The sequence below is a fragment of the Peromyscus californicus genome, unplaced genomic scaffold, assembly GCF_007827085.1.
Source record: "Peromyscus californicus insignis strain IS unplaced genomic scaffold, ASM782708v3 Scaffold_8__1_contigs__length_139910024, whole genome shotgun sequence".
Taxonomy (NCBI): Eukaryota; Metazoa; Chordata; class Mammalia; order Rodentia; family Cricetidae; genus Peromyscus; species Peromyscus californicus.
The window spans coordinates 91271139-91296709 of NW_026294606.1; the positions used below are offsets into that span (position 1 = coordinate 91271139).

General features: G+C 53.7%; 1 protein-coding gene across 1 annotated transcript; it reads left to right on the plus strand.

The window, feature by feature from the left end:
• Window positions 1-4089: 4089 nt before the first annotated feature.
• Slc38a8 (solute carrier family 38 member 8) lies at window positions 4090-25571 on the plus strand. The gene is made up of 10 exons (XM_052729243.1): window positions 4090-4863; window positions 6095-6293; window positions 9594-9726; window positions 11220-11321; window positions 13473-13530; window positions 17012-17126; window positions 18283-18430; window positions 18746-18954; window positions 21161-21212; window positions 22696-25571. The coding sequence occupies exons 1-10, from the start codon at window positions 4636-4638 to the stop codon at window positions 22787-22789; spliced, it is 1338 nt and encodes a 445-aa protein (XP_052585203.1). The 5' UTR covers window positions 4090-4635; the 3' UTR covers window positions 22790-25571.

Genomic DNA, 25571 nt, shown 5'->3' on the forward strand with positions numbered 1-25571 from the left:
TAGAAGGCACAGAGGAGTGGCCTGGAAACTCAAGTTCCAGGGTCTTGCCCCCGGTGTACTAATCCACCTGGAAGGGTCTGAGGCAGTAGTGACAGTGAGACCCTGCAGCTCCATTCCTAGAGGTGCTCAGAAGCGGCTGAATCAAAGCTATAGGAGATGTGCATAGTTCTACTACAGCCAAGAGGCAGAGTCTCTGTAGATGGCAGACTAGCCTTGAAGGACACTCTGCCTCATGCTACCTCGTGATAAACCTTAAACACACATAGTGAGAAAAGACAGATACGAAAAGCGCCATCGCCTGTGACTGCCTTGGCATGAAATGGCCAGAACGGACAAATCCATGGAGACCAAGCAGATTAGTGTTGCCAGGGCTGGGGGAGAAAGGGACTGGGTCGAGGAGAGGTGATTATCGGTAATGGTTGCAGAGTGCTAGGAATGTCCCTAAGCCCCTGAGGTGCACTCAGCGTGAGTTATGTTAATTCTGCCTCCCTTCCTCTCGCAGGCTCACACCTACCTCCCCAGGGGATCTTGTGACTGGGCCAGCCCCGGGAAGCATCTAGCTGGGGCACTGGGAAAGGATCTCTGGTCCTACAGACCTGAGGAGTAGCATTGGTCTGTGATCAGGCTGTGGTGGACACAGGCTGTGGGCTTGGCAAAGGCTCCAGTTCTATACCCTATGCCCTGCCCCAGCTGTACCCTGCCCCAGGTCTCTTGGTTGCCCAGCCTTCCCGTTTCTTCCTGGACACACGGTTGGCAAGACGGAGGTAAACCTGGAAGTGAGTTCTAAGACTTTCTTGCACCTCCAGAGTCCAATCTCTTCTCCCCCCTTTGAGACAGGACTCTTGATTATACCTGCAGAAGCAGCCCTGTTATCAGGGGAGGAGACAAGAGGACCCAGGAGGATTGTATCCACAGACCCAGCCCTTGCCCAGGAGTCTGAGGCCTCTGCTCTCAGGTTTCTCAAGGATCAGGGTGGCAAATGAGCTGGTTGGGTGCCTGCAAACAACTATTTGTTCCCTAATGTTGGCTCCGGAGATTGGAAGCTCCCAAGTGGTCTCATTTGGTCGAGTGGCAGGGATACCAGGAATGCTCCTAGAGGACGGTCTCCTGCCTCTCTCACCTCCAGGGATTACTACACATCTTGGCCTGTCCTTATCTCCCAAGCTCACCACTCCTGGCCCTTCAATTCTTACTGACCTCTGACCACTCCTGCACTCTTACAAGGACACCTGTTGCAAGATTGTTGATAAAGAGACACAAAACCGCCTGTGTACCCTGACTAGGACACCAAGGGCTTGTTGAACCAGTGAGCTCATTGGGGTTTGTTGCAGGAGCGTAGGTGACTCTAAAACGCCTACTCCAGCATAGGTGCTGAGCCCCAAAGTCACCCCAGTCGGCCCTCCCCGCCTCACCTCTGCCCCTGCAGGAAGTGAGTAGCTAGGATCTCAGACGAGGGACCTGAGGCCCCATCTAAGTGAATTTCAGTAGGCCTGCCCTCCATGAGAGTCCCCTGCAGTGGTTACATCACTTGACTGCTCCAGGCTCACCTCTCCATCTCAAGGGTCTTCATTTCATCCGTGGAACCCTCCTGCCATGTGCGGTCACGTCATAAGGACTGAGGGTTAGGATGGAGCCGTTTCTGAGCCCTCATCAGCCAGCCACACCTCTTTCCAGACCCCTAAGGTGTCATGTGTTTACCTAAGGGGCCTCCGGGGGCCTGTCACGGATGCTGAGCCCTAGCTCTGTACCAGCATTCACTGGGCTGCCTCTGCAGGCTGTGGGGCCCCAGGAGGCCCCACCCACTCAGCATGGTGGCATTCCCCCTTTGCAGCACATCAGGCTTTCTTGGGCAGCTGTTAGGAGTCCTGTGTCAAACCATTGTAGCCTGGGGTGCTGATGGACTGGCACTGGCAGCTTCTAGAAGTTCCCTTTGGGGCTGAGGTTAAAAAGAAAACCCCTAGGCAGTGTCACGTGACCTGCGCTCCTGCTTCAGCACTAACTGCTGACAATATTCTCTTTCTTGCTTGTCATGAATGACTCCAGACAGGAAGCACTGCTTTCACAGGTGGTCAAGCCAGAGACCCAGTACCAGTAAGATGGCCATGCCCACCAGCTGCCCCACATGGTCCAGAACTTTAGGTATCTGATGAGAGCCCTTGTCATGCACTATGGGGGAAGGAAGTCCCTGATGGACAGGTGTGCAGCCAGCAGGAGAATGAAGGGAGAAGGCATGGATGCTCCAGAACAGTGCCCTGCCAGCCCCCACCTGCAGGATCCCCAGGGTGCCTATGCTCACCTCCTTGCCTATCTTCTGCTCAGTGCCGCCCACCCTCCCCTGGCTGCAGATGGAGCTCCCCAGGGTGCCCCCTCCACAGCTTGGGAAAGGTCACACAGCCTTGGAGGCCGGCAAGGAAGTGGATATCAAAGCCCCAAAGAATTAAGAGATCATGGAATTTTACAGCCTAGTGGCCAATTTCTAAGTCATGCACACTAATGGGCAGCTAATGAAGGATTCTGGGCAGAGACAGGAGCATGCCCTGAGCCCCTGAGCCTGATTAAGGAGTACAAAGCTTTAGCTGCTGACTGATCTTTTTCCTTAGGAGGCTGGGGGCAGGGGTGTGTGTGGGTGGGCTGTTGAGCCTCCTGGCTCCTGGAAGGTGTGGTATGGCACCGGTCACCTGTATGCTACTGGGCGTGGCCCGTCTCCCTGCCCGCCTGGACTCCTGCCCTGATCCCACTGCCTACTCCGCTATAGCATCCACCTCCACCTTCCCCAGATTTAGTAGCCCTGCTCTAGTGAGGAGGACATGGAGCTGAAAGGCTTTATCCAGCTCGGCATAGCCACTGAACACCAGACCCCAGGCCAGCAAGTGAACCAGGCCATAGCCATGAGAACAGAAGGAGCACCCCCCAGATCCTGCTGAGGGAGGGTGGCCCTTCCACATGCTGTCCTCAGACCTGAGTCTCCAGAATGACAGCTAAACCCCTAATGTTTCAAGCCACCAAGCTTGTGGCATTTGGTTACAGCTGCCCCAGGAGCTTTCACTAGGGGAGACCTAGTGACTTTCCTATTCTTTTTGGAGTCCCTTCCATCCTCCTTCGTCCGTCTGTCCGTCCGTCCTTCCTTTAGTACTTCCTGTGTGCTGACTCTAGTCAACACAGGGCAGGGGGCCAGTGAGCGCCAGCTGTGTGGAGCCTCAAGGAGGTCACCAAGTCAGGGTTGAGATACTAGAAACACAGGAGGAAACAGCACTTTGGGGCCGTCCCTGACAGATAAGCTGATTGGATGGGGTGGGGCCCTGGGCAGAGAAGATGTCTGATGGAAAGCAGGTCTCAGCAGGGTCCATCAGCCAGCAGTAGGAAACAGTAGTAGACAGGTAGGTAGGTTCTCAGGCCTCACCTAGGGCTCACTGAGGCAGAAATGCCAGGGATGGACTGGCCACTTGTATGCAGGAGTCCCCCAGGGGATTCCCAAGAAGCAAGTGGGACCAGGCTTCCAAGAACAAGCCGATGAAATGCCTGGCTTGATCTTGACATCTTAGTGTGTCTTCCAGAGCGGGGGTTGTCTTCTGCCAGCTTAGTAGCCGCGCATAGGTTCAGAGCTTCGAAGGTTGCCTTCCCCTCAGTGTAGCTCCCTCCTGGAGTTCATCAGGAATCAAGAACATCGGGCTTCCCCACAGTGGAGGCAATCAGTCTGCCTTTCAACAAGGTACATCTGAGGCACGGGTTAGTGTGAGAAGCGCCCACCACTGGCGTAAGAGGCAGGGAGAGGACCTACCAGGGGTGCTTAGGGACCCTTCCACAGATGGGCCTCAATGAGACATACTGCCAGCCAGTGACACTGAGTGATGGTGACAGACTCAGCCCAGCGCCTTCCACAACCCTCCCCCAGACTAGAGGGAGGCCTTGAGGGGCTGCCGAGGGCAGAGGCTCTGAAGAAACTGACCCCCAGCCTGCAGTGGGTGGGATCGACTTCTGGGTGCCTGGCCCTGATGGATTCCAGCTGGGCTCTGTCCTATAAGCTGCTGACAAAGCCACACCCCAGGGAGGGGCCTCTGCGGGTCACAAGAATCAAGGCATCCTGCTGAGGTCCATTGCAAGCTTCTGGGACAGGTGGTCTTGGTCTGGCCTCTCTGTCCCAACATATGCCCTCTAGGGTCCCCTTAATGAACAGCTCAAGAGCCCATCCCTGCGGAGGTAGACTCTCCTGCCACCCGCCCCCCAGGGCCCCAGCAGTGCAGCCAAAGCACCAAGAGGAAGCCTACGTTCGAGTCTGCTGACCCAGGACTGGGGGGTACCTGCCTGGGTTTGGTAAGGATTAGGGCTCCGGGCACTGCGGGAGCTGAAATTGGAAGTAGTTGTAGGTGGGGGTCCGAGAGGAAGCACCCACCAGGAGAGAGGAAGCTGGGGCTTTGAAAGGGGAGGAGGAATGAGGTCAGGGTCGCCTGGAGATTAGCAGGAGGACAGGGGAGAGAAGAAATATAGAAAGCTAGAGGGCCGTGAAAAGTAAGTGAACATGGCCCCCTGGGGAAGAGAGGGGGAGACTGAGGAGGGCAGGGCACGGAGGAGTGCCATGGTTGCCCTGCCTCATGCAGACCTGGTTTTGAGACCTAAGGGACGAGAGAGGAAGGTTTGATGCTAGCCTTCCCTCTCTGTCCCTCTGCTGCCCCAGCCATGGGAGGACAGACCAGAGGGAGCAGAGGTCTTCTGGAGAAACCCCTCCCGGCCGCCACTAACCCCACTCTGTCCTCACTGGGCGCCTTGTTCATCCTCCTGAAGTCCGCCCTGGGCGCCGGCCTGCTCAACTTCCCGTGGGCCTTCTACAAGGCAGGAGGCTTGGTGCCCACCTTCCTGGTGGCCCTGGTGAGTCACAGAGGTGTCTAGGGGCGGGTGGAAGACGGCTCCGGCTCTTCCGGGTAGGGTCCTCAAGGTTGCTTCTGCAGAGCTGGCTGTCTTGTGTACGGCATCTTGGGGTTTTATTTTCGAGCCTCTGCACCCAGGAGACATGTCCCACTCTAAGCGGGTCACATGCGAGAGCTGTCCCACCGAGTCTCCACAGGCTCTTAGGGCTAGGATGAGCTCCATCATGCCCTGGAGTGTTACCCGGGGGGAAAAGCCACAAGCTGTAGGTGCACACAGTTGTATCTCCTCAATGCTGTGCTTAGAAGAAACCGATACAAGACCAGAACAGTATTGGATGTAGGGCTGTCCAGGGGGGAGGTGGGACTGTGTGCTGAGGGCCTCAGCTTGCACATCTTAGGGCCACACAGGCACCTCTGCGGCTCTTCCCATGTAAGTTTGGCCCATGAGGGAGGGGTGTACAAGGCACTGAGCTCTCAACTGTGGACACCCAAAGCATTGTGGGAAATTACAGTGCTACCTGAAGCCTGCTCATCTGTCCTGTAAACTTGGATGGCTGAAGAGTGTGTCTGGGCAACACAGACAGGGGCATGCACAGGAGCCTGTTTTGTGGGATCAAGGGTGGGTAGTGGTTTCAGGGCAGTAGTCTAACTCACATTTGAGTGAAATTGTTCACTATAAATGATGAAAAACAAAAAACAAAACATGGAGAAAGCCCTGGAAAGCAATAAGTAAAACAGCCTCTTCCACCCCTACACACAAACCCCAAACCCCACCTTCTCACAGAGCACTCACCTGAGCCTGCACCTGAATGCATCAGGCCCCAGCTCCCCTGAGAGGTGAGTGAGACTGTCACCATTTCACAGGCCACACAGCAGGTCTGAGGGCCTGCTTCACACCACAGACTGGCCTGAGGGTCTGAGCCAGACATCCCTGTCCTGTCCACATTCCTAGCCATGCCTCTCAAGAGAACAGGAGAGAATTTTCAACTTCCTGGCTTTATGAAGTTTCAACTATCCCACATGGCAGAGCTGTTAGAGTCCCAGACTCAGACCCAGACCCAGAGCAGCCGGCAGCACCCACCTCCCCTGAAGCTCTGGCCTTGGTCAAGGCTCTGGCCCATTTGGTAGAAGCCCGGGCCGCCCACAGCTCTGGCCTTTGCAGAGACTTCACAGAACCAGCTGGCCTGTGAGTCGTGCCTGTAATGTCCAAAGCCCCATGGTCCCCTCTGCAGGTCTCTTTGCTCTTCCTGATCAGCGGCCTGGTCATCCTGGGCTACGCAGCCTCCATCAGTGGCCAGACCACCTACCAGGGCGTGGTTCGTGAGCTGTGTGGGGCTGCCATGGGGAAGCTGTGTGAAGCTTGCTTCCTGACCAACCTGATCATGATCTCTGTGGCCTTCCTCAGGGTGATCGGGGACCAGCTGGAGAAGTGTGAGTTCCTTCCTGGCATTGGGGTAACCCAGGGTGCAGGGTCTGTAATGACTCTCGGGCCCCCAGTTGATGAGCAGGACAGTGGGTAGTTGACGGACCTCAAGGGGGACAGTAGAGGCAAGGCTTCACCTGAAGATCCAGTGTGGCATGAAGGCGTGAGAGAGACTGTGGTTGCAGGTGGAATGGCTAATGGAGACAGCCCATTTCACAAATGGGGAAAGTAAGCCAGCTGCAGAGAGGCCCTCCTGAGAGCTTCCCAGTAGCACCTTTGGGGCGCTGTGAAGACACATGTTCCCATGGCCTCTGGTCCTCTGCGGAGCATGGCTGTAGCTGCACTTGGCCTGTTTTCCTACCTTCTGTTGGCACGGGGCCAGGCATGCGCCTGCTCTGCCTTCCACCCTGACTTACAGATGTCTGCACCATCTTGCTTAATTTCCACTTGGCAGTTGCTCAGATCCTCTGGCTCCTGTCTTAACTGTATCACAGACAAGACTAGCCTCTTTGCACCGTTAGGAGATTTAGAGACTGTTAAAACCCACTGTGACCCAGCGCTGGTCAGTCTTGGCAGGCATTCCTTGTTGTTTTGTTATTTTGTTTTGAAACAGGATCTCAGTAGCTCAGGCTGGACTAGAACGGAGCTCACCATGTAGCTGAGGATGACCTTCCTAACCTCCCTTATTATTATTATTATTTTAATCATGTGTGTGTTTGGCAGGGGATTGGGGGGACATATGTGCTTGTGAGCGCTAGTACTTGTGGAGGCCAGAGGTGTCAGATCCCCTGGAGCTGGAGTGACAGGAGGTTGTGAGCCGCCCAGTGGAGATGCTGGAAGCCAAACATGTTCTTCTCTTAAGTGGTCTCTCCAGCCCCATGCCTTTACTGTGATTGCAGCCATGTGCCACCATGCCTGAGTTATATAGCACTGGAAACGGAACCCAGGGCCTCCCGTGTGCTAGGTGAGCACGCTCTTCCCTGAGCTGCATCTCCAGCCCACCTTTTCTGAGTTTTAAAATGCCCTGGCTAGTCTATGCCATCTAAGAATCAGGCGTTGACACCTCCAGCTGTGACTGCAGACCTGCCTACCTCCCCCTTTTAATTCCACAGTCTCCGCTCTGTGCCTTTTGAAACCCCATGATTAGGCACATCCTTTATTAATATGAAATATTCTGCTTTCATCTCTGGCATGAAGCCTCCCTCTCTATTAATAGATTCACCAGCTTCCTCAAGATCAGTGTCCATGGGTAGCCTTCCCCTTCTTCTCTGAAGCCAGCTAACTACAGCTCGGAATTGTAAATGCATTCCTTGTAGACAGCATATGGCTGAGTCTTATGGGTTTGTTTTTTTTTAAATCATCTTGACAACCTCAGGCTTTTAATTGGAATCTTTAGGCTTAATTGGAATGTAGCTGTTGCTAGGGTTAGATTGCAGTCTAGTGTATTGCTGTTCGTGTTTTTCTTTTCTGCCCTGACCCCATCAGTATGACAAGGCCCTGGCTTTTAGAACCTCCGACACTGTCCAGAGTCAAGGAATAAGGAGGATAGACTCTCTGGACCTCCCAGTGAGTAAATGGTCACACCTGTGGCAGGTGGAGTCCCTCCCACACCTCAGATCCAGAACTGACAGTGAGCCAGTGTTGACAAGTCGGAATCGCAGGGATGGAGCACTGTGCCTGAGTCCTTACTGAGATATGCGCCACCCCAGGTCTCGGTGGACTGACGGGTACAGAGAGCACTCTCATCTCTTTATGGTCCGTCACTGGGGATGTGGCTGTCCTTGACATCCCATCCTCCTGGAAAGGAGATGCTAAAGAGAGCTGGAGTGCTCAGGGGCAGTCACCCTGTGAGTTAGGCACACTGACCCCATCAGTGCTGAAGACTTCATGGGCTGTCTAGACATTTCAAGTTTGTGAAGGGGGTGGTATCATTCTGATGTGAGGGCTGGTGTTTCCTGGCTGCAGGAAATTCTGTGGGTGAAGGGTTTGCACCCCACCCTGTGTGGCGTTCTAAAACCCATTTGGGATCTCTGTGTGCCCTTCACCACCCGCCTCCTCTTGGTGGCTCCAGGGTGTGTGTGTGTGTGTGTGTGTGTGTGTGTGTGTGTGTGTGTGTGTGTGTGTGTGTGTGTGTGTGTGTGAGAGAGAGAGAGAGAGAGAGAGAGAGAGAGAGAGAGAGAGAGAGAGAGAGAGAGAGACAGACAGACAGACAGACAGACAGACAGACAAACTGAGTAGAGGCTCTACATGATGGTGCCCAGGCCGTGGGACCTTTCCTCACCTCACCAGCTGGGGGAGCTGTTCTCACAAGGCAGTTATTTCTATGCGCAGCTGCCTTTGGGGAACTCTGAAAAGGGTTTACTCACGGCAATGCAAGTGACCCCACGACCCTCTCCCAACCTCACCCCTGTCCAGTGGTCCCCTTGCCTGAGGTTCCCTGTCACTCCAGTTCAGGCTGTCTGCCACTCCTTGCTTCCCTCCCCCGCCTGGCCTCCCTCTTAGACAGCTCTGCATTAGCATCTTGTTGTTCTCCATGGTGCTTTCACAGAGAGGTCATCTGCTCCCCTGCCCTTCAGGTGTGCTGTGGTATGGCTTTGTCTTGCACTGTGTGGCATAAGAGACCGTATGGCAGGTCTAGGTGTGGCTTTTAGGATGGACACTTTGCAGCTTGGGGAGCTCCTGGGTGCCATAGACAAAGTGGAGCCAGCAAGACGGCCCGTGAGGAGAGACAGAAGGCTGAGGGAGGAGGACTCTAGGGTCTCCAGCAGGCACCAGGCTGCTGCTGTCCAGGGACCTCCAGACCAGCTCTTCCATCAGCTGGGTGCCCCTAAGGGTCCTAACCACACTTGCTGGAACTGAGGGGCCAGCCCAGCTCCCCCTAACATTTACACTGCAATTCACAATGTGGGCAAGGGTTACATTTCTCAGCCGCCCAGCTGTGGCGTGTGCAGTTACTGAGCACCAGTGCAGAGCCTCAGCAAGAACCAAGTGGCTCACTTTTCCCCAGCGGTGCAGCCAGAGCCCCACCTGCTCCTATCTGACCCTAGCTAGCCGCTGGGCTTCTGAAGCAAACAGAAAGGGGCCTTGCTCAGCTCTCAGTGCCACAAAGACAAAGAAGGAAGGTCAGGGTGTGTTTGTTGAATGACTTCATGAACTGTGGGCTTCCTTCCTTCAGGGGGGGCATGGGATGGGCCCCATTTCCTTTCTGATCCCTCCACGCCCCGGTAGACTTAGCTACGAGCCCATATAGCTGTACTGTGTGGTGACCTCGGGCTCCACGGCCTAGCTCCTGTCCCTGTCTCTAACAGTGTGTGACTCCCTCCTGCCCGACGCCCCACAGCCCTGGTATGCAGCCCAGAACTTCACTCTGCCCCTGGTCTCCGTGCTGCTCATCTTTCCCCTGTCAGCCCTTCGGGAAATTGCCTTCCAGAAGTATACCAGGTACGGGGCCTCCGAGGCTTCTGGGCAGGGGAGCTGTGTGACAGGTGGGCAGTGACTGCTTGGGCAGTACTGTGTCAGAGAGATAAAAGAAGACCAGGTTTGCTTCCATTTAAAAAGAAAATTGGAAGTTTTACAGGTTCTGTGCACTCACAGTAGAAAATAGAGATAAGCCAAGAAATACTAACAGCAGGCTTTTAAGAAATAATTTTAACTTACTCTTCAATAATTTCCTACATGTGTATGTTATATCTTGATCACATCCACTCCGCGTTCCCACCTTCCTTTGCCCCTGGATCCCCTCCAAATCTCTTTCCCACCTCTCTCTTCTTTCCTCTTTCTCTCCCACTCCCCCCTCCTTTAAAATCAGTTACCCACATGTGTGTAGATGTGGTGTGGGGCTACCATCGGAGCATGAGCAACGTCTATAGGCCACCCTCCCAAAGGAAATTAACTCCAGCAGCCCCTCAGCTAGGGATGGGGCTTTGTGGTTCCCTTCCCGTCCATGCCCCTCCCTGTCCACGCGGGAATGTTGGCCTGTCTTGAAAAACCAAAAAAAAAAAAAAAAAATTTCTTTTTTAAATTACCTTACGAGGCAGTTGTTTTCCCTACGGATTTTTCCTATGTTCTTAGTTTTGATTATACCGCCCCCCCCCCCCTTACACTTCCTCCACTACTTTGCCTATCCACAGTTGAACCATTAACCAGTATCACCCCGTACATTTTATTATCACGTGTACTCCACTATCACCTTCTCTGTTAAGGCTTCTGGGACTCATGTAGAGAGAACGATAGTTCTGGCTGGCTGGGACTAGGTCACTTCCCTTAGTGTGTCCTCCAGTTCCATCCATTCACCTGAAAATTTCTTCACAGCATTGTAACAGCACATCTTGTCGTCTACCTGTAGCAGGCTTCCCGGTCCACACAGCCTCGCAGGCTACACAGTCGATGGACATGATTTTTTCATTCTTTTTTGATCTTGAGGCTTCCAGGGATGGTACTGAAAAACCAAAGCCTAATAACAGACAGACTCCGCCCAAGTTCGGGTTCATCACTGGCCTCTCCCATGGTGTGAATAGCAATGTACTTTGTAACCTTAGAAGCAGAGGCCTCAGAGCTCAGTCCCTCCACAGCTGCAGCCCTCAAGACTCCTGTGGCCTTCAGGCCACAACAGGCTCTTCCCCTCTTCTGTGGCCAAGCCTAAAGATGTTCTGACTTGAATATCAAACCCAGTAGCTGACTGGCACTTGCTGGTGAGGGGAGAGATGTTCCACTTGCTCTTCCCAAGGATGCTGGGCCATCCAGAAGCCACACCTTTGAACTCTGGACCAGAGCAGCACTGCCCAGCCGTTCCTTGGGGCTCCCCATATGGAGAGGGGATGGTGATTCAGGAGGAGAGCTTCCTGGCTCCACTCTAGCCAGGGCAGAGCTGGGATGCCCTGTGGGCACTGGCTGTGTGTCTCTGGTGCAGTCTTTGATTCTGTCCTGTGTGCCAGCATGCTAGGTACCCTGGCTGCTTGCTACCTTGCCCTGGTCATCACAGTGCAGTACTACCTATGGCCCCAGGGCCTCGTGCGCCAGTCCCGACCCTTGCTGAGGTGAGTCTGGGTAAACAGTTCTTCCTGCTTTGTGGTTGGGAATGGGATTCTTGGAAGGAGAGCCTATGGGGCTTGCCTCAGAACCCTGGCTCTTTCCCATGAGATCCCTCCTGTCTCTGATGTGTGATAAAGTCAAGGAAGTTCTCCTTCAGAAAAGAACCAAGGCACTGAAGGCCACTCCTAGGCCAAAAACAGACACACCCTCTATGTGGAGGCTGTGGGCCCTGACAGATGCCCAGGCTTACAGAACAGTGGGGCTGTTGAGCAGCCCAGAGTAGGCCTGAGTGAGGTAGGATGGCATGTGGGGACTCAGAGCTACTTTGAAGACTTTTTTTTTGCCATGGGTGAACTGGGGCACCCTCAGTGTTCTGAGCAGAGCAGGGATGGGGCATGGCTCGTTCCTGAAAAGGGTTACCAGGTGGGCTATGGGAGTCAGGTGTAGGAATACGGGCTAGGCCCAATGCTTCAGGCTGGGGAGCATCCCAGGCAGGTGATAGGATGTGGTCAGAGGCTAGGTGTGTGGACATCTGTTTCTCAGGGAAGGGCACAGCTCAGGGGCCTGTAACTATAGTCACTACTCTTGGAATTTTCTACCACAATTGAACCAGGGCCTCAGCATGTCCACCCTGTATTGGGTCCCGCAGATGATGTGGTTGTCCTGGCCGGGAACTACAAGTAACAAGGAGACAGGAGTCGGAGGATGCATGTCCCAGATGGAGCCTGCGGGCCAGGGCACAACAGAGGCTGAGCCAGAAGGTGGCTTGGAGCCATCTGCTAGATGACTGGCCAGCTGTGTGTGCCTGCAGTTTGAGGGAGGCAGGCTAGGGGGCGCAGAGTGGTGGTGATATCTGGGGACATCGTTGGAGGCTGTGGTGCTGAGGTCTGCACTGCTGGTCTGTGGAGCTGTGGGCTGGAAGAACGTGGGTGGGGTGGGGGGTGTTTTTGTTGTTGTTAGATTGTATGGGCACTGGTGTTTTGCCTGCATGTATGTCTGTGGGAGGGTGTCAGATCCCCTAGGACTGGACTTAGAGTTGTGAGCCGCCATGCGGGCGCTGGGAATTGAACCCCGGTTCTCTGTAAGAGCTGTCAGTACTGTTAACCTCTGAACCATCTCTCCAGCCCCAGGGTGGGGTTTGTAAGGTAGTGGGGTTCCTCAGCTGCTGTGACAAGTCCCTGTAAACGAAGGAGCTCAAACAGTCAGGAACATTTCCCTCGGCCCTGGAGCACATGTGTCTTCCCTCTCAGTGCTAGCTGGGGTCAGAGGCCCAGTTCACATGTTCAGTGAGACCATGGCAACCCCTTCTGGAGTCCCTGGGAAAGCCTCTTGCTTTTCCTGCTTTTAGCAGCTGCCCACAGTCCTTGGACGGAGGCCCTTCCTCCTCCGAAGCCAGCCACATGGTAGCTCTGCTCTGCCCCCTGGTCATGGCTTCCCTGTTACAACTGGGCAGAGGCTCCGGTTGCACGTGTGTGGTCTCCTGTGGCACACTGGACTCACCGCCATGATCCAAGCCACTGCTCATCCTAAGCTTTAGCCCTGTCTACAAAGTTCCTTTCAGCCCTGAGGGAATACGTTGGCAGAGTCCTGGGCGATATCAGGACAGGGATGTTTTGGGGGGCTGTTAACTCCTCCACAGCCCAAAATGCTGGCTGCAGAGGACTGCTGTTTATGTCCCCACCGGGCTGTGTGTCCCTATGGGTGTCAGAGACCGACATGAAGAGTCACTTAGCAAAGCAAACAGGGAGCCAGGGGAGGGGACACTTGCTCCTTGAGGTGACTTGGACATAGGGCACACCAACCTTGCATTTGGGGAGATGTGTTGGGCAGTGGCTGCGTGTCTCCTAGCATCCCACACGTTTGGGGTAGGCAGCCTCTTGAGAGAAGATGGGGGTTCTGTCTTGCCACTGTCTTGCCCAAAGCTCACCCACACAGGCAAGTGTCAAGTCACCAAATGTCCACGAAGATGTATTTAGAAAGTGCAGCGTTGAACAAGCTTCCCCTCAGCCCTGGAGCACGCTCACAGACTCAACCCTTCCAAACACATCTTGCAGCCACACTCCATCACATTTTCCTCATTTCATTTAAAACAAACACTCTCAAGTTGAAGGTGGTTTCCAGCTCCTTAATGAGCACCTGCCCCTGTCTGTTCACAGCCCGCCCCCCTGGACCTCTGCGTTTAGCGTCTTTCCTACCATCTGCTTCGGATTCCAGGTACGTTTAGAATGTGACATTTTCAGGCTCACAAGCCCTCTGGAGAGTGCAGCTTTCCCTAGGGAGAAGTCTGAGCACTTGTTCTGTTCTCAGTGCCCAGCTGTGCCCATGGGCTGTCTTCCAGAGGCCGTGGTGACATCTGGGCCACCTAGCAGGGATGTGAGCTGTCATTGAACTTGTCTCCCATGCCCCCAGTATCAGTAGTACCATGTTGGTTGGGTCTGGAATCCAGAGAATGGAGCGGGGACCTCTCTGAAGGGTGATCACAGAACTGCCACCAGGCCTGGGGACAGAGCCACCCACATATACTTGCAGAATGGGTAGATTCTGCCCTGGGCCTTGGAGAAGAAAGACCACATGTCTTAAGGCTTTCCTGCCTAGAGGGTATAGGAAGAATATAGGAGGCCAAGTGACAGGACAGGGGACCACGCCTGGCTAAGATCTGCCTCTCTTAAACATCCATCACCACCAACAACTTCACCACAAAGCAGAGTTCACCGGGACCTGTGACAGCACCCAGGCCTCGTGACCTTGTGCCTCCCCCTCTTATCCTCCAGTTCTTTTTTCCCCCACTTGGATTTTCTTTCAGGACCCCCTGCAACATTGCCATTTCTCAGCCTGCTCACTGACTCCTGGGGCTCAGTGAGAGGCTCATGAGAAGCTCGCACACCTGATATTTTGAAAGCTGCCTGGGGCTGATTTTTGCCCTGGGCTGTCCAGCCTGGGTGTGGTCAACACACAGCAGCAGGCAGCCTGTGCAAACCCCTTTCCAAATGCTCAGAGCCCTCACCTTGACCTCAGCCCCCTCCTTGGTTCTCCTAACAACCAGGCTGTGGTTTCCAGGGTTTCCAGGGCTGCAGTGACTGGGGAGCTGGGAAGGACAGGTTGCAAGTGTGGGGGTGGGGCGCAGGCCAGGGGTGGATGAAGGATCTGGAGAGACAGGAGTCTGAGGAGATATGTGAGGACGAAGATGGTGGAGCTTGGCAGCTTGGGCTGTAAGGAAGGAAAGGCAGCAAGGCTTGTAGCCATCAGGACTTCTGACAGGATTCAAACACACCACCTCTTCCCCGAACACATTTAGAAATAGGACACCCCTGATCCCAGCCTGAACTGGATCAGTAAAGGGCCTGGTGGGGGCAGAGGGCTGCAGACTCTGTCTCTAGCCACCCTGGCACCCCTGGCTTTGTTTTAAACAGCTTTACTAAGACTCAGGTCACCTCATCCAACCGCTCTTCTAAAGTGTGGCCACGGTCAGAGTGTGCAGTGTGGCCACCAGCAACTCCCTCCGCCTCTTGCCAGCCTCCGGTGACCATGGCTCTGCTCTGTCTGTGGATCTCTTTGCCATGAGTGGTCCGTGACTCTGTGCCTCTGGTCATCTGGGCCATGGCTGTCAGATGCACCTCATTCCTTTTTTTTGTTTGTTTGTTTTTGAGACAGAGTTTCTCTGTGAAGCCCAGGCTGTCCTAGAACTTGCTCTGTAGACCAGGCTGGCCTCAAGCTCAGATCCGCCTGCCTCTGCCTCCCGAGTGCTGGGATTAAAGGCGTGCGCCACCATGCCTAGCTTGCCTCATTCCTTTTAAAAGCCAAATGTCATTCGATCATGTGGACAGCTACAGTCTGTGGACCTGTGACTTGGCTGTGCATCCGAGGCTGTCACGCTCTTTGGCTCATGTGTCCCCTCCCCTGTGCATGGACTCGGACTGGGGAGTCTGGCAGCACCTGCTGCCCCCACATGCTGTCATCAGGTAGGTGCATAGGGAAGGCAAGCTTCCAGGTGGGTCTGCATCCCTGCGCATCTTTACCTTGTGTGGGGGCTTGGCTGCAATTTCTGCCTGCAGAGCTGAGGCCCTGGGTCCCCCACATGGGGCATTATCTGTGGTTCCCTAAAGCACCTGGGCCAAGATGCCGGTGTCCTTTCAGGAGCCACAGGGGTGGAACAGAGAGTGTTAAGTGGCACTGCTGGATCCGTTGGCTGTCCTGGCAGGTACAAAGGGCACACACAAGAGTGCTCCTGGACACAGGAGGGAGGGTTTACCCTGGGCTCCACCACTGTCAGCCAAGGATCTGGAATAGTCACCACTGCCTGGCTGAGCTGGCCCCCAGCTCAGGGGCTCCTGGCCATCAAGAGAAGCCCAGGGCAGACAGTGAGTGTACACCACTGCCCGAGGTTCATGGGTTCCTGCCCCTGGGTTGGGCCAGGAGGAGCAAGGCCTATGTGCAGCCCCACTGCCTTGTGCTCCAGGGCTTCTGGGAGCATTGTGGTCCCCATCTCTCACTAAGTAGGAACCAAACATGGCCTAATGGAGGGCCAGAGCTGGTAACTGTTGTTTGGTGGCCTTTGGCCACCAATGGAGTCAAGAGATGTTCCTGTGTTACCCGGGCATGGTTCTGAACTGGAGATGGTGACCCACAGATGACAGTCACACATGGTGGGGGCTGGGGCCATGTGGGAGAAAAGAGCTCTGTTTGGGATGAGGGCAAGGGTGTGACTATGGTAGGTAGTAGGGATACATCCTGATGAACATCTCCACCCTGTGAGCTCCATAAGGTCCCTCACCTGCTGTGTGGTACCAGGGCTTAGGCTGCCATCAAATTGCATTGGCTCGGCCACATGCTTTATACAGAGAATTGTCATCATGATATAGCATGTTACCTTAAACATGTTTTTACTTATTGTGTGTGTGTGTGTGTGTGTATGTGTGTGTGTGTGTGCGCGCGCGTTCATATGAAATGAACATGTGGAGGTCAAAGGACAACATGTGGGCATCAGCTCTCTCCTTCCACCATGTGGGTTATGGGAATCGAACTCAGGGCACTGGACTTGGTGGCAGGCTCCTTTACCTGCTGAGCCAGCTTGTTGGCCCATAACTTGCTCCTTTTTAAAGTGTAATCACAAGTGTGGGTGTTTCCACGTGACCTCCCGAGAGTGCCCTCACCACCTTCTCCATCAGTAGCACCCACTCTACCCAAACTGCTGTTCTGTCCTCTGTCACTACAGATGTGGGGTCCCAGGAGCTTGATGGTATCCCAGAGGCATCTGATGGCATCTGGGACTATTTTGAATTTTTAACATGCATGAGCATCCAGCAGTCTATGCAGGGAATGCTGCCCGATGCCTTCCAACACACAGGACAGCCCTTATATGGGAGTTACCCGCCGCCAAGTGCCCACAACACTGATGCCATGGACCCTGGACCCTGGATGCCCTGGACCCTGCTGTAAATGTGTTTGTCTTGTGATCTGAACTTGCGGCCTCTCCCTTGCTTGGCATCTCTCCTTCAGCCTTAGGTTGTTTTCGAGATTCTTCTGCGTTGAGGCGGGGAGTCCAAGTCAGCCCTTTTGAGGGCTGTATAGTACTCCACTCGTGAGTGTCCTGAGGTTTGCCTGTGCTGCCGGTGGGCACTTGGGCACTTCCCAGCTCTGGGGGATAACACCTCCCAGTTGTCCCTGGAGGGTCTGAGCTGCAAGTTCTGTCTTCCAGTGTCACGAGGCCGCAGTCTCCATCTACTGCAGCATGCAGACCCAGAGCCTCTCCCACTGGACCCTGGTCTCTGTGTTGTCCTTGCTGGCCTGCTGCCTTGTCTACTCACTGACAGGTAGGGCCTGGGGGAGGGGTGGTGCCCCAGCGGGGAGGGAGCACAGACAAGGCTCCTTAGAGAGCCTATCTGTGCTGGTCTGTCAACACCGTTGTTCATTTAATACGTAACATCCCATACAAAAAGACTGCAGATGGGGAAACTGAGGCTCAGGGGGTGTCTGTGACTTTTCCAAGGTCCCACAGTTAGAGATGCAAAGCTGAGACCCACAGCATGTTCTGAATGTCCCAATGCCCCTGTTCTCATCTCCCTTGCTGTTCTAAGATGTGGTTGTATCTGGAAAGAGGTTTACAAAATACTTGCACCAGACGTAGCGACTTTGAGTGTGTGCACACGTTTTGTGAGGTCGTCAGAGGTCGTCAGAGGTGGTAAAAGCGTGACCCAGAGGGTAGCCATAAGAGGCCCAAGGTCACAGCATGTGCCTATTCAGACTGGGGTCTCAGTACAGCTGACTTTAGTTGTCTTTCATCTATTGGAGCCTCTGACTTGGGAGGCTTTGGGCTTCAGTGAATCTGCTGTGCAGCCTTGGACTCCTCGGGTCACCTGAGGGACTTGCCAGGGACCTTTTCCCCAGCCAGCAGATCCTATCGTTCTGCAGCCCCAGGCTCTGAGGGCTGTGACTGTATTACCTCCTCCAGGTGTCCCTAGTGTCAGGGTCAATAGGATCACGGGATTTCCTAGATAGGCCTCCAAGAAACACCTATGTGTTGAGGCCAGAGATAACGTCTCGGGACAGGGCAAAGGACCTGGGTGACAAGAAGCCGTGTTGTGCAGTGGGAAGGAGCTAGCTTTCTGCCTCTGCTGGCTGTGTGACTGTGGAGGATCAAGGCTAGTCAAGGCCTCGGTTTTCTCATCTGGAAGATGGATGTGCTACCCGCTGCCTCCTTGGCTCTGTTGTCCCGAGTTGGAGGCCATGGGAGGTGGGAAGTGTGTGTCTTATTTCCCAAGGCTCTGGGACTTGCAGTCAGTGGTCACATCTGAGCCCTGGCACCAGCTGTGAGCAACCAGCTAGTCTGCAGGAGTGTTTGGGACATAGAACAAGGAACCCTTGCAGGACCTTCCAACCATACCAAAGGAAACCCTTAGGGTATTGTGGGGGAAAGTGTGTGGGATTGTGCTCATCGCAGGTGCCTGCCTCCTTCTCTCCCACCTGCAGGGGTGTATGGCTTCCTGACCTTTGGGACTGAAGTTTCTGCTGATATCTTGATGTCCTACCCAGGCAATGACATGGCCATCATTGTAGCACGCATTCTCTTTGCGGTCTCCATTGTGACTGTCTACCCCATTGTGCTGTTCCTGGGGAGGTGAGTCTGTTCAGCCCGGTGCACCACAGGTTCTGTATTGTGGGACTGAGGACTGAGGTCACCTCTGATGGACAGAGAGGGGTATACAGGCACAGTGCGTGTAGGTGATGACCAGCAAGTAAGTCTCAGAACTGGGACCTGAACCCCTTGACTTCCTCCCCACCCCGCCTGACTCTACAGACCCTGGGGCTGAGAGATGTCCTGGGGCACATGCAGCTGGATGTGAGGCAGACCCTGCTGTGTGCAGGAATCAAGGAAGCCGGGAGATCAGCAGCCATAGGCGCTGACTGAGCACTAGTATCCATTTATCTACAGGTCTGTGATGCAGGACTTTTGGAAAAGGAGCTACTGGGCCACACGGGGTCCTCCAGTGCTGGCTGACCCCTCCGGGCCATGGGTTCGGCTGCCACTGACCTTCCTGTGGGTGTCAGTGACACTCGCCATGGTCTTGTTCCTGCCGGACCTCAGCGAGATCATCAGCATTATTGGGGGCATCAGCTCCTTCTTCATCTTCATCTTCCCTGGTGAGCGGCTGCCTCCAGCCTCCAGTACTCAGTCTCGGTCTACAGCAGCAGTTCTCAACCTGTGGGTCGTGACCCCTTTGGCAAACCTCTATCTCCAAAAATATTTACATTACAATTTATGAGGGTAACAAAAGTATAGTTGTGAAGTAGCAATGAAAATAGTTTTACAGTTGGGGTCACCACAGCTTGAGGAGCTGTATTAAAGGGTCACAGCCTTAGGAAGGTTGAGAACCGCTGGTCTGCAAGATCTGTAGGCAGGACCCTCATAGGATGAGGCCTAGGTTACTGAGCCAGGTGTGGACCAGGTTTTCCAGACCTTTTCTGGCTAAGTGGCTCTACAGCCCTAGATAGATGTACCATGTCGTCTCATCCCACAAATGGGAAGACAGGGGTCCAGGACCCAGGGCACACCTGGCCTGTGACAGAACAGAAAGGCTACCTGGTCCACTGTCAGTGTTTCCCAGTGTAGAGATGGTTGGTTGTTTTAAAATACTGTCTGTGCGAAACTCACAAGGCTCACAGTACAAAGGAGCATTCCACAAGAGTCTTCTTGGCACTGCCCAGAGGCAGATACTGTGTTCTGCAATGATGGCTTCTGAGGGAGCCTTCCCAGAGCACAGGAGCTGAGGGGGTAGTTCAAGGGGAGACAGCAGGAATACTCTCCAGATGGGAAACCCAGCAGGGGAGAGACAGGAGAAAAACCTCAGAGTTGTTTCCAGGCTTCAGCTTATAATAAGGGCCTAGGCACACAGTAGGTACACAGCACACAGTAGGGCTACCATGCCTAGACTATGCAATTCTCCTACGAGAAGAGCTGTGTTAGGAGATATTGAACTTGGGGTGTGATGGCCCCATGTTGAACCATGGCCAGATGTTCTGGATGTCCAACCCAGGTTGTCTTTGAGACAGTGATAACACCATTGAATATGACAACTCTCTACATGGTTAGAAGCCAGGCCAGAGAGTGTCACAATTCACTCTGGTTTGGGAGAGAATCTGATGAATTTCAAGGTGCCTGCCTCTTTCAGCTCCCTGGTATGATGCCACCTCTTTCAAGTCTGGCTCAGGCTCCAGGGGAGCCTTTTCAAAGCTCCAGCTCTTGCCTGTGCCCAAGGGAACTGCCAGGGGTGGGGGAGGAGGGTCAGTGTGGGAGCAGTTCCTGGGGAGCTCCGGGCAGAAGCGGCAGGCTTTGAAACTGAACAGAACTGATGCAATGCTGGAGGTGCAACCCAGGACTCATGCGTGCCAGGCCAGAGCTCTGGAGCTGAAGTGCAGCCCCAGCCAAAAAGAGGCATGGTTGGGGTGGAGGTAGGGCACTGCCAGGAATCTGCCTATGCCATGCACCTGGCTTTTTCTCTTTCCTTTTTTCTTTCATGTAACGTATGTGCATGCACATGCCTATGTGTGTGCTTGCAGGTAGAAGCCTGAGATTGACATTGGGTATCTTCATTAATTGCTTTCCACCCTATGCATTGGCTAAGGCTGGGCTTGCTGTTTCAGCTGTGCCCGTCGTATGCGGAGACTGTAGGCGGGCTACCACACCACCAGCTCCTGGATTCTAGGGAGCTCAACTCCAGTCCTCATGCTTGCATGGCAAGGGCCCACTGAGGCAGCTCCCCAGCCCCATGCTGTCTCTTTTGGGTTTTTTTGTTTTCTAATATGGTTTCTAGGTAAATCAAACTTGGGTCTCTTCATGCTTCCAAGGCAAGTAACTTTACCAAGATAGGAACAGCTATCTCCCTAAAATATTAAAAAATGGAGGAGGAGGAGGAGGAGGAGGAGGAGGAGGAGGAAGCTGAGCATAGTAGCACTTGCCTGTTATCCTAGCAATAGAGAGCTGAGACAGGAGGATGAAGAATTCTAGGCCAAGTCTGAGCTGTGTTGCAAGACCCTGTCTGAAAGAAAGGCAAGAGAAGGTACAGGGATGGCTGTAGCTCCATGGGTGCATCCCAGGACTGGGTACCAACCAGGTTCCTGCCCCTGGAAGGCAGAGGCCTGAGAGGCCATGCTGTTCAGCCAGATCATTTTAGGGGTGCTTAGCTGAGGCTCTCATTGGCCTCGCCAACTCCAAGCGGCCCGCTAACCACTGTGCCATACCACCTTTCCAGATGTCCCACTTTTCCATGGCCCACTGCGGGGCACTGGCAGCTCTTTGCACCTCCAGTTCAGTAAGGGCGAGCCAAGCTGACCTGTGTCTCCTTTGCAGGTTTGTGCCTCATCTGTGCTGTGGACATGGAGCCCATGGGACCAAGAGTCAAGTGAGCGTCCTCAAGATGAGGGTGGCACCTAGGGTGTACCGCGGGGCTGTGAGCTGGAATGATGTGTTCTCCTGGGCCTGGGAAACCAGAGGTGGTGGTGTGGCCTCACCCTCCTGTGAGCATGCGTGTAGGAGAACAGCACAGATCCCCAGCCAGCCTTCACCAGTGTGTCCATACATCCCAGGCTCCATGTTTGGAACTTCCTGTCTGTTTGGCGTATAACCCAGTGGCCCAGGCTACACCTCCCTTTGAAGCTTGGCTCAGGAGCAGGGCACAGACTGGTCCCGAGTCAAAAGGTCAGGTGGCTGACAGGACTCAGGCCCACCTGCAGTGTCATCATGATAGCAGATCTAGCTTGCCAGGGTTGGGGGTCTCCTCTAATCTAGACCTCCCTCACATACCTATCTCCACCGTACAGATGAAGGGGAGCCTCAGGAGGCTGATGAGGACAGAGCCAGCCCCAGCTCAGACCCTGGGACTGGATTCCCTTGTTTATCCACCCCCTTGATGGCCACTGTACAGCTGTGGAAACAAACCCAGGCAGATTGAAGGGTTAGCTTTCTCCAGGAATGACCACAGCCTGGAGGGTGGCATTTAGTGGCACAAATGCACCCTGTGGGCTCTGGAAGCAGTCCTAAGATCGACTGATCAGCCAGCAGGGCTGTGTTGTGGGCCTCAAACCTCTACCACCTCTTCCTTAGGAGGACACTTGTCCAGGGACTCAGGCCCCAGCACCTTGTACTTAATCACACCCACAGACCCTGTTCTGGATAAGTCCCTAGTCCCATGTAAGCATGCCATGTGTGGTACCTCTCAGCCCATTTCAGATGCCCGTGGCTTACACAGCCATGGATGTGGGTGCCTGCTGCAGGTCTGTGCCCAGTCCCCATCCTTCAGCCCCGGTGAGCCCAAGGTCTGTTTTTCTGGGAAAGCAGGTGAGGCTCAGACCCCTTCTGTCCTGACGGGAGTTGCTCTGGACTTCTATAAGCTAGCTGACTGGTCCCCACTGGTCCCCGGAGCAGCTATGGACTCTTGTCATGGACAAGTTCAGCATGGTTCTTTCATAGGCTTCCAAGATGCTTTTCTGAAACTGCCCTCTGTCCTTCCCACCTGGTGGCAGGTGGTGGTGTGTCCTGTGGGCTTGTGGGGGTGGGAGCTGATGTTGTTCAGCCAGAGATGTCCCCCTCTGGCGACAGTTCCTTCTGGCCCCTGTTAATGCTGCAGTGGTCTCTCTGGAAACCCTGCCACTTGCTGGTCCATTGATGACCAGTTCAGAAAATGGCCTCCTGGCTTGCCTACCGCCGGGCATCATGGGTACATTTTCTCCATTGAGATGCCTTCCTCTCATGATTTTAGCTTGTGTCAAGTTGACATGAAACTAGCCAGCACAGGGGAGCTTTGTCTTGATTCGGTGGCACTGGCCCGCCAGCACCGTCCGGTACTGCATCTTGCCAGCCGCACAGCCAGATGTGTTCCATTGCAGGTGCTGCCTGGAGGCCTGGGGCACCCTCACCGTGCTGGTAGGCACTTTCATCTTCGGGCAGAGCACAGCAGAGGCTGTGGTAGAGCTGCTCTGAGAGGCCCCTGGGCTCTGGCCTGAGGACCCCTGCGGGTTCTTCTCATCACAAAGGTGCTGGGGAAAGGGACCGTCCTGCCTGCCGGCTGCCTACCCAGCTCGGCTCCTCCTACGGCTCCTGGTGAGGAAGGACTGCTGGGACAAGTTACCACCAGCTGGTGACTCAGGACCGTCGATACTCAGGCTACTGAAAGCTGGAGTCTTGGCTTGAGTGTGGTGGGCCACACTGCCTCAGAAGGCTCTGGAGTGCTCCTCCTGCTGTCCTCCTCTGGTGGCTGCAAGAGATCCTTAGTGGTCCTGGCTTGTAGGTGTGTCGTTCTGGTTCTCTGTACTCAATGGTTCCATGGTCAGTACCTGCCCTGTGTGTCTCTGTTCAAGCTCCCCTTTCCCAAGCAGGATGCCAGCTACCCAGGCTGGGCCCATCTCCTGTTAGTAAGCACTTGTCTGCACTGGCAGTGTCTCCTCTTAGTTACCAAAGACGTGTGTCTTAGTTACTGTTCCATTGCTGTGAAGAGACACATGATCAAGGTAAGTTACAGAAGAGTTCATTGGGGGCTTACATTTTCAGAGGGTTAGAGTCTATGACCGTCATGGTGGGGAGCATGGCGGCAGGCAGGCAGGCAGGCATGGTGCTGGAGCAGTAGCTGAGAGCTTACATCCTTATCCACAAGCACAGGACAGAGAGAACACACTGGGAATGGTGTGGGCTTTTGAAACCTCAAAGCCCACCCCCCAGAGACACACCTCCTCCAACAAGGCCACACCTCCTAATCCTTCCCACACAGTTCTACCAACTCAAGACCAAGCATTCAAATGTATGAGCCTGTGGGGGGCATTCTCATTCAGACCACCACATTCCTCTCCCTGGCCCTGTAGGCTTGGAGCCATATCATAACGCAAAATGTATTCAGTCTGATGCCAAAAGTACCAGTTATTAGGGTTTGACATAAGGTTGTCTGAGGATATAATGAAATTGGGACACAGGCATGGCAACATCCCATGTCGATATTTCTCAAGAAGTAAATTTGGAACGGCAACAGATGTGACAAGGAACACAGGAATGCCTGTGACCTTCCTCAATTTCTAGGGAATGGTAAATGATGTTCCTATACCTCAGACAGTTTTCTGAAGACAAATAACAGCGTTGTGCTTTATATAACCTTGAACATGCTAGGCTGTAAGGCAGGTCTCTCTGCGACTGTAAACTCACTCTATCAAAGGAGCTGTAATCATAAAATTGAGCCCTGTCGTGCAGATTGCCCTCAAGTGCTTGGCTGCCTTGAGTCCCCTGGTTTCCCCGCTTTGGTTCTTCCAGGCAACCTCTCCCACCACACTGTTTTTCAGTCTCAGCTGTTTAAAATTTCAAAGTTTCTTCTGAGACTCAAGACAATCACTTGTACAACCCCCTGCATACTTCCAACATACAATGGCACAGAATATACATTACCATTCCAAAAGAGAGGGATAGGGGCGCAGTGAGGAAAAGTGGACCCAAGCAAGATCGAAACCCATCAGGGCAAACTCCAAATCCTGTAACTTTATGTCTGATGTCAAAGGGCTTAGATGGCTCTGCCCTTCCAGCTTTGCCGACTGCAACACACTTGTCTCTTTTGGGCTGGTTCCACTCCCTGCATGCAGCTCTCCCTGGCAGACATTCATGGCTCTGGCACCACCACCATCTTGGGATCTCCAGCACAGTCCAGGCTTCACCTTCACAGCTTCATGCAATGGCCTCTCGGGGCTTCCATGCAGAAACTCCCCTGCCATACTCCTGGCCTTAGCATCTTAAGAAGATTCCACAACCCATTTACTGACTCCTGTATCCTTCATAACTCTAAAGCTAGAACCACACTGCTGATGCTGCCAAGTTCTGCTGGCTGCTTGGAATGGAATCTGACCCCCTCCCTCTGTGAATTACATTTGCATAATCTTTGATTTGTTGATGCTTTTTAGGATCAGAAAACCCTTCAGGCCTTTCCCTTTCACAAGTTGCAGGATTATTTGGGTGGGGCCTCACCCTGAGGGCACCACTCCCTTTATCCATCCCCTCCTCTTCTCTTTCAGCACAAATCACGGCCCCAGTGTTGAATTTCCTGGTGCTCTTTTTCTCCTCAAACTGTGTATTTTTGCCCTTTTCCATTGTAGACCTGCACTAACAACCATGGAATAGACTCAATATTGGTCGTGAACTCTTCTCTGCCAATAAAATTAGTCCAAAACTCTTAAATTTAGCCTCCAGCATATTCTTAGGACAAGGGCAAAAATCAGCCACATTCATTGTCAGAATATCACAAGAATGGTCTCTAGCCTAGTTGCTGATATTGCTCCCCTCTGAAACCTCTTGAGCTGGGTCTCTGTTGGTTCATGTTGCTCTTAACACTACTGTCTGCCAAGCACCATCGTAGGAGCCAGAGTCAACTTGTACACCCCACCTGTCAAGGACCAGGTAACTTCCTGGAATGCTGGAAGTTGTAGTTCCTGGAAAATAATAAGAGTCCATCCTGGTCAGTATTTAATTAAAGCTTACTCCAAACTGGCTCAAAATTGTGGAACTGGTTTTTCTCTTGGTTTTGTAAAACATTGGGAGAGAGGCCTTGGTAGGTTTGAGCCAGAGTGCCCCATGGTGGGTGAGGGAGTCATGCCATGCAGACACAGTGGGCAGCAGCCAAGGAGGCACTGTGGAAAGTCACTCACACCATGCAGACATGGCATCCACATGGAAAGTTTTATTGGGAGAAGGGAGAAGGGGAGAGAGGGAAAGAGGGAGAGAGAGAGAAGAGGAG